The sequence below is a fragment of the Mastomys coucha genome, unplaced genomic scaffold, assembly GCF_008632895.1.
Source record: "Mastomys coucha isolate ucsf_1 unplaced genomic scaffold, UCSF_Mcou_1 pScaffold1, whole genome shotgun sequence".
In the NCBI taxonomy this organism is placed as follows: Eukaryota; Metazoa; Chordata; class Mammalia; order Rodentia; family Muridae; genus Mastomys; species Mastomys coucha.
Genome location: NW_022196891.1, coordinates 24892442 through 24901686, shown reverse-complemented (window position 1 = coordinate 24901686; position 9245 = coordinate 24892442). Strand labels below are relative to the sequence as shown.

Sequence of the window (9245 nt, the reverse complement as noted above, 5' to 3'; positions counted from 1 at the left end):
TGACGCTTTGGAATTGATTTCCTTAATCACAGCTTTTGTTTATTACAGTGGTGTATACCTAGGGTTTATAAAATATTTGTTGATGCTGGGTGGTGGTGGCACATGCCTTTAATCCCAGCACTTGGGAAGCAAAGGCAGGTGGATTTCTGAGTTTGAGGCCAGCCTGGTCTATAGAGTGAGTTCCAGGACAGCCCAAGTTATACAGAGAAACCCCTGTCTTGAAAACAACAACAACAACAACAAAAAACTGTTGACTTCAAACAATCCATAAAGCCAACAATATTTATCCTTGTTACATAGATTAAAAATGGATATTATTCGGGCTGGAGAAATGGCTCAGTGGCAATTGATTAATGACCGATGTGGGAGGTCCCTGGTTCAATTCCCAGCACCCACAATTGTTTGTAACTCATGTTCCAGGGAACCGGACTCCCTCACTCAGACATACATACAGGTGAAACACCAATGCACATAAAATAAAAGTAAATACTTCATTTTTAAAATAAAATAAAAGTAAATACTTTATTTTTAAATGGATATTACCTTATTTTATTTCACCAAGTAGTTTCAATTAAAGATGTATACAAACATCATTTCATATAGATTGTCTTTAAACAGAAGATACCAGGTTTTGTTGACTTCTTAGTATTTTTGACAATTTCTCACTTTCAGATTTATGTGATTAGCTTGGCTGAACCTCGTCTGCCCTTGCAGCTGGATGATGCCATTCGACCTGAAGTGGAAGGAGAAGAGGTAAAGTTTGTGTTACATTGTGTGCTTGCTTTGGGTAGTGTGTAACATTGATTGTTGTAAGTGTACCTGGAAAGTGATTTGAGTTCTGTTCTTAATCATTACAGGGGCTAGGGGTGTAGCTCAGTGGGAGAGGGTTATCTAGTATTCAGGAGGCCTGGGTTCAGTTACATTCCTCTTACACCTGCATATCTCTAGAATTCTCTGGTGTCCTGATCTGTTTTACAGTTAGGGATGCAGCTCAGTGGGAGAGGTTTATCTAGCAGGAAGGAGTCCTAGAATCCAAAAGGAAAAAAGTCCTTTTACATTTTCTTAAAAATATAAATAACCCCCAAAGCTTTTTTTTTTTATTGATGTGTTTGCTAGAAAAGTATTGCATGCTTGAATATATTTTAGATAAAAAGTAAAAGTGACCAAAACATACTTTATATTTTCCAAAACAAAACTTTCCTGTTACAAGTGTGACGCCATGTTAAATATAGACAAAGTGTGTAAATATCTGGCTATATATATCTAGTTTCTCATATAGTTCTTGAATTTGTAGTGTTGAGAAGTTACCAATCATATAGCTTTTACAAAGTTCTTAATACACTCGAGTGAGACTGAAAAGTATTGTGAGGAAAACAGAGATTTAGCCACATGTGGTGCAGAACACGCCTTTAATTCCAGGCAGAGGGACATGTATCTCTGCGTTTGAGACTAACCTAGTCTACAGAGCAAGTTCTAGAACAGCTGAGGCTACACAGAGAAACACTCTGTTACCCCCAAAAATGGAGCGAGGGAGAGAATGATGTCTGGGATTCCCTGAAAGTCTGAGAGGATCTTTGGTGGTGGTTCTGGTGCCCACTATGAGCAGCTATGGAGAAGGGAAAGAGCGATGGTGCTTATCTGTCCCTTCTGTTTACCATCTCTCCCTGGTGTTTTGTGGGTGGCTGCATGTGTATGCATATTCATGTTCCCATGTGTGCGGGTACATATGTGCATATTGGATGCCAGAGGTTGATAGTAGCTGTCTTTCTTCCTTACCCACTCTTCACCTTTGATATTGAGATAGGGTATCTCACTTTGAACCTGGAGCTCACTGACTAAGCTAGTCTAGCTAGCTCAGGTATTCCCATCAGGGATAGATAGTTGGGATTCAAAGGTGAGTGTTCATCCTTTACCCACTTTACCACTGAGACATGTCTAGTCTAAGTCTCCCTCCCCTTTACTCCCTTCTCTCTTTTGTTGTGTGTGGAGTCGGGGGATGTGTGTATTTGAGACAGTCTCACTATGAGTTCTGGCTAGCCTCAGACTCACAGAGATCCACCTGCCTCTGCTTCCCAAGTGCTAGCATTAGAGGCATCCCATACCATCCTCAGCATCATTTCTGCCTTCTAACACCAACTTCTCGCTGCCTTTCTTCTTATTCTGTTCATTATCTTGGCTTCTTGATTTCCGTGTACAATATTAACATACCATATCTCACTAAAAGGAAACATTGCTTCTTAGAATGGGGTGTATGTTGCTGTACTTCAAAATACTGGTAAAATCTGTTTCTTTTATCCCCTCCCATCCCTCTTTTTTTTTTTTTTTAAGGATGGAAGAGCTACTGTTAACCAGGATACAAGATTAGACAACAGAGTCATTGACCTTAGGGTATGCCTCATTTGTTTGTTGATATGATTATGCCAACATTGAAATGGTTGGAGATACAGTAAAGCTAATTGCCACTTGCCTATGTGTAAGTATCATGATGCAAGATAGAATGTACCTCTCTGACTGACTTTTCCCACAGAAAGAGCTGCCAGTAACAGGAGCAGGTGAGTACTAGTTCACAGGATGCTGGTTTGCTTTGTTTGAAAAACAAATGATGATTATAAAAACCAATGTCTGGGTGGCTTCCAGTGATGTCTGTTTTATACAGGTTTTATACAGGTTAGTCAGCAAGTGGAAATGCCACCATTAAATCACTACAAGATGTGAAAGAAATTGCTTACAATTTAGTGCAGCCAGGTAGGGAAAGGTGTGGCTATGAAGAAGCGAGGCAGCGGTTTACACTGCCGTCTCATGGGGCTTCTGTTTCCCTTTTGGTTTGGTTGCAAGTGAAAGAGTTCAGTGGTTTCATCATGGGTTTGTCATCTTTCTTTCTTAATGTTTGACCACATCTTCCTCCTTAAGTAGTCTATCTCATGCTCCCCAGGTTCTTTGCTCCCCCAAGTTCTTTCTGACTTTGATTCTTCTGAAGTTGTGAGTGTCCCCTTATAATACACTTCGTGTTTCTTATATTTGCTTTCTGTCTTATTATTATTATTATTATTATCATTATTATTATATGTAAGTACACTGTAGCTGTTTCAAACACACCAGAAGAGGGCATCAGATCCTATTACAGATGGTTGTCAGCCACCGTGCGGTTGCTGGGATTTGAACTCAGGACCTTTGGGAGAGCATTCAGTGCTCTTAACCACTGAAGCATCTTCCAGCACACCCCCCTTCCTTTTTTTTAAATCTCCATTTTAATTAATGTTTAAAAGAGTAACCTCCTGGTACTGCCTAGAAAACTTAGGGTTTTTTTCATGTATTTTGGCCATAAGAGTTAGATAGACTGTGTTTGTTCATAATACTATTTGTTGAACATTGTTACTGGTTTATGCTACAGGTTGGCCCAGAAAGATTATGTTAGTGGTATGGGTGTTTTAATTTAAATGCACTGCCACCATTGAACAATGGGAGTTTTGCTGAGTATAATAGCACAGGCCTGTGATCCCAGGTATTTGGGAGGCTGAGACACAAAGATCACTTGAACCCAGGATTTGACCAGGCTTGGTTGCATGAACCAGTAATCTCAACATTCAAGAGGCTGAGGCAGTACAAAAATCAAAGTGTACTTAGATACATAGACGATTAGAGGTTAGTCTTAACTATAGTAATGAGACCCTAGCTCAAAAAACAAAAGAAAAATGAGTTGGAAGCTATCTTGGGCAAAGTATTGTGGTCTGTGGGAGGAAAAGAGGGGTGGGAAGGTTTGCATGCTAACATCCAAATGCCTTTTCTTAAAAAGTTGGAGGTCCTAGCAGTCCAGGGCCCATGTTGGCTAAACTGCTAAGCAGGGTATGTGCCTTTTTTGTTGTCCTATATTGTGCCTTTATTTCAGTCATGTTGTTTGTCTGATCCTTATAAACACCTTTTTTCATGTGTTTGTGGTTTTCATGTACATAGGTGTATATTCCCCAATATGGAAGTATATATGTAAAGATGTATATGTGTGTGAGTGCCTGTGCCCTTTGTGCATCTGTATGTTGGGACCTGAAGTGGTTGCTCAAGTTCTTCTGGGCCACTCTTCACTTTACGTATTGAGGCATGGTCTCTTACTGAAGGCAGAGTTCACTGTTTGAGGCTGGCCTCCCTAGCCAGCTTGCTCCTATCTCTAGCTCCATAATGCTGTGATTATAAGCAGATCTCCACATCCATTTGCCTTTTTATGTACTAGTGAGCAAAACCCTTGTTCTCAACACTTGCATGGCCATCTTACGTATTTTGTGGAAGGGAGACGTGCCATGAAGCACAATGTGAAAGTCAAAGGACAGCTTGTGGGAGTTGGTTCCCTCCTTACACCATGTAGTTCCCAGGGATCAAACTCAGGTCATCAGGATTAGCAGCAAGCATCTCTTATAGCTGAGCCATCTCACCAGACCCTTGTATTACTTATTTTTTGAGACAGGGCCTCATGCATTCCCATCTGATCTTGAACTTTCTATATAGTTGGGGATAACTTGAATTTCTGATTCTCTTGCTTTTACTTCTCGAGTTTTACATCCGGTTGTGCTGGGGATTGAATCTAGGTCCTCATAACGTTCTGGGAAGGTACTCGACCAACTTAGCGATAACCCAAGCCTAAGTGAGATATGCTTTTCTAAATAGTTCACCTTGTATGGTAACTTGAGAACCCCAGGGAGGTAGGACTGCACTAAGACCTCATACAAAGGTTTAATCTCCTAAAAAGACCTAAGAGTTAGAAATAGTAACTGCTATATATTCCAGTTTTTATATGAAACTGGTAACATGAGCATAAATGTGTTAGTGCAGGGGGATCAATTAAAAAAACAAATTGTGGACTGCAGAGAAGACACAGTGGATAAGAACTCTGGCTGCTCTTCAGAGGGCTGTTCAGTTCCCAACACCCACATGGCAGGTCACAACTGTGACAGTCCTGTAGCTTCCAGTTTCAGGGGATCTGGTGCTCTTTTTGGGCTCCCAATAGCATTACATGAATAGGATGTTAGATAAGCATGCAGACAAAGCACTTCTACACATAAAACAGTGAAAGGTGTTTTGAAATAAATAAATTGTAGTGTTACACTAAAGTAATATATTTCTATTTGGGGAACACTGTTATTTACAGAATGAATCCCCAAGAGGAAATACAAGTATTTACTATTTTGGTGACTTTTGTTTGTACGTAAGAACAAGGAGCAATTCTGATTTAAGTCCAACCCTTCCACAGAGGCTCCTGAGTAGGAGGGTGAAATGAGCTGCCACCGTGGTCCATAGTAGGAACTGGGTGAGTGCTCTTACAGAGAAGTCAGTTCACTCAGACTTTTCTGAGAGTAAGAATGGCTTTAACATTTTAACATTCTTGGAGCTTTCAAGATGGTTCATCAGTGTAGGTACCTCCCACCAAGCACTATGACCTGAGATTAGTCCTGGGAACCACGTGAGAGAAGGACAGTCAACTCTTGAGTGCCACCCTGACTGCCACGTGCATCACGGCAGCTACCTGCCTTCCCACACATAAGTGCTGAAGAGATGGCTTAGGAGTTGAGGATGCTTACTGTTCTTGCACTGTGGTTTCCCAGCACCACATGACAGCTTGTAGCCGACCGTAACTCCAATTCCAGGGGATCTAACATGCCCCCGGAGACCTCCCTGGGCACTGAAACCATGTGGCATACATGCAGGCAAAACTCCCATACACATACATTTTTAGTTAAAACAAATAATAAATCAAATTTTTTTTAAGATTTATTTTATTTTATGTGTATGAGTACACCATAGCTGTACAGATGGCCGTGAGCCATCATGTGTGTAGCTGCTGGGAATTGAACTCAGGACCTTCTGCTGGCCCCGCTCCCTCTGGTGTAATTCATTGTAGCTGTCTTCAGACATACCAGAAGAGGGCATCAGATCTCATTACGGGTGGTTGTGAGCTGCCATGTGGTTGCTGGGATCCGAACTCATGACCTTTGGAGGAGCAGTCAATGCTCTTACCCGCTGAGCCATCTCCCCAGCCCCAATAAATACATTTTTAAGAGGGGGAGCTGGGTAGAGAGATGGCTCAGCAGTTAAGAGCACTTGCTCCTCTTGCCAAGGGCCAAAGTTTGTTTCCGAGCACTATCATAGAAGCTTACAAGTATCTACAACTCCAGTTTCAGGGGATCTAATAATGGCTTCTTCTGACCTGTGAGGACAATGGGCATACACATGGTGCACATACATACATTCAGACAAAACACACACACACACACACATACATATATATATAAAATAAAACTGAAAATATTTTAAAGTATATTCCCTTTTTTAAAAGAATTATTTATTTTATGTATATGAGTACACTAGCTGTCTTCAGACGCACCAGAAGAGGGCATCAGATGCCATTACAGATGGTTGTGAGCCACCATGTGGTTGCTAGGAATTGAACTCAGGACCTCTGAAAGAGTAGTTAGTGCTCTTAATTGCTAACCCATCTCTCCAGCCCAGTGCATCCCTTTCTAAGAGTGTCATTAACAAAACTGTAAAATCCTGAAACACTATACCACAACTAGACAGTTTGTAGTAAAGGTCTGCTTTTTCAAGTAGAGAATAAAAAAAATCTGTATTTCTAAAGAATTTTTACAACATTTTAATTCAAAAGATTTTCTTGGCAATATAGTTTGCATACCAGCATATTGGAATTTTTATTTCAATTTTGCAATATTTTTCTAAAACTGGAAATATACAGTGTTTTCTGGATGTTAAACAGATGCATACTTTATATTTTAATAGCTAATGTGATTTAACTTGCAAATTAAATTCATGTGTTTATAGATGATATTGCTGAGGATGCACCATTTAATGTGTGATTTAAAGGGAAATAAAGGTAATATAAGTGAAACCCACCATGATAGAAATAAGTAGAGGTAGAAACAAGTTGAAGTAATGCTGGTTTACATGAACAGCAGAGAGAACATTGGGCGTGCTATAAGAACCATAGGTCGGTGGTTGTCATAGTCTATAGCATTCTAGTTTCAGATGGTCTGAGGTAGTCCAGGGAGTGTCCTGGGTGTGATAACTATTGGCCTGAATCAGTATTGTAGTGATGCCTGACACTGTTGTGTTGCAGACCCACCCATTCTTGGTCTGCAGTACCTTTATCATATGCAACAGTGCCTGCATTCTAGAGAGTCTTGGCTGGGATTTAACCTGAGCTCTGCTGTAGTCCCCTTATTATGCTAATAGAATTGTAGTTTTGTAGTGATTCCAGTTTTTTTGTTTTTTTTTTATCACAGAGGTTACTTGTATTTGATTATAAATTCTACAGCAACCTGATTTCTTTTTTTAAAATAGCTCATTTGGAATGAAAAAGGTATAATTTTAGAAATAGCTTTCTATCCAATTTTTCTATGATAGAATGAATGCCTTTTGTATGTAGTGCTTGGAACTGGAAATATTTTGAAGTCTTTTCAGATTTAGGAGTCTGTACATGTACATATTGAGATACTCTGGAAATGGGACTGAAATCTAAATGTGAAATTCATTTATAATCTATATGTATACATAGACTGGAGGTAATTTTATATGCAATATTTTAAATTAATTTTCTGCATAAAACATAGTCTTGAAGTGTGGATTTTTCTGCTTGTAGCGTCATAATGTTCAGAAAGTTTCAGATTGTGGAGCATTTCAGATTTGCAACCGAGGAATATTCGCTAGATCTTTCTTGCTCCTCAGTCCAGCTTCACAAGAATCTATAAACTAACTTCATAAACCATTTACTGGAAAGGAGCAAAAGCTATAGTAGGTTCAATTGAGGTAGCAATTGAGTTTTTATTGTTTCTTTGTTGTTGTTTTTGTAAGATTTATTTGTTGGTATATGTAAGTACACTGTAGCTGTCTTCAGATGCACCAGACGAGGTTTTTTTAAGCCACAAGCTGAAAATAATTTATTGTGAGAATAGAGAAACACTCAGTACCATTAACAGTTTCATTGGAAACTTGGGCTTGTTTGATCAATTTTTTTTAATTCTCCCATTCAACACTTCAGATTCTTCCCATTAACCTACCCCTCTTGTCCTCTAAAAGATAAAAAGGTGCAATGATTTCTTTCTTCTTGTTCTTGTTGCTGTTCTTCCTCTTCCTCCTCCCAGCCCTCCTCTTCCCCCAGCCTTCCTCCTCTTTTGTTTTTTTAAGACAGGATCTCCCTTTGAACTCCTGGCTATCCTGGAACTGAAATAGATCTGCCTGCCTCTCTGTGCCTTCCAAGAGCTGAGATTAAACGTGTATACCACACCACCACCACTGCCTGGTGCAGTGCTGATTTCTAATAACATGACCTCAGGGAAACTAATTCTTTGAGTAGAGTCTTGGTTTTAGGGTTCCCCCTGTTATTTTTACCTTGCCTGATAACTGCTGGGTTATCTCCAGTCCCTAAAATTAGTTTCTATTTTAAAAGAGTTGACAGAAGTAGGTTTTGGTTCTCTTTGAATATTATTATTCTAACTAGAATGACTATTTGGCCAAAAGACAGAAAACTCCATTGATATTGCTTAGGTTTTAGGAGCTCCACGCCGTCCTCTAATGTCCTAAGGATGCTTTGTGGTTGAAGAAGCAGCAAATGCTGAGTGTGATTCAGCAGTAGACTGAGTTTCTCAGGCTTCTGCTGTGCTGACTCTGTTGAGCACAGTTCCTCTGAGGACAGATCTTTCCTCTAGGCAAGTTCCATACACAGATACTCAAGCTTCTTAGTGGTGACTTTCTGTGTCTTGAGTACAAAGATAGCTGGCGTGCAGTCTGAAGTAGCAGATGTGCTTCTCTTTGTAAGAATTTTTGTCACATTACAAATAATTAACTCTTCTTACCAACCTTATTCTTCATTGTGGCAGTACTCAGTCCCCGCCCCTCTGTGGCAGTCCTCCTACTGCAGCCTAAGAGCTGCTATTCATGCTATTCATTGCTATAATCATCACAAACCATTTAAAAGGTAGAATCTGCCAGAAAATATCCTCTAGCATATAGGTGCTAAATAGAAAGTTGGACACATACTGAAATTATCATCTGAATAACTGTGTTGAGCTTTTTGGGTTTTTTTTTGTGTGGGGGTGGTGGTGGTTTGGTTTGGTTTTCTTGCCTTAGAGATTAAACTCAGGAGCTTGTGCATGCTGGGCAAGAACTCTACTGCTGAGCTACACTGCTTTCTTCATTTTCTTCTGTAATACAAATTGAGCACATGCTAGACAAATGATACAGCCTTGAGC

At 39.9% G+C, this 9245-nt stretch overlaps 1 protein-coding gene across 1 annotated transcript in view; it reads left to right on the top strand.

Annotated features, from left to right (window-relative positions):
- Positions 1-9245, top strand: part of Dars1 (aspartyl-tRNA synthetase 1) — a 53881-nt gene that overhangs the window by 29325 nt on the left and 15311 nt on the right. The window contains exons 6-7 of the mRNA XM_031381268.1: positions 673-753; positions 2329-2388. Coding sequence (XP_031237128.1) covers positions 673-753; positions 2329-2388 — 141 coding nt within the window. The remainder of the gene's footprint in view (positions 1-672; positions 754-2328; positions 2389-9245) is intronic.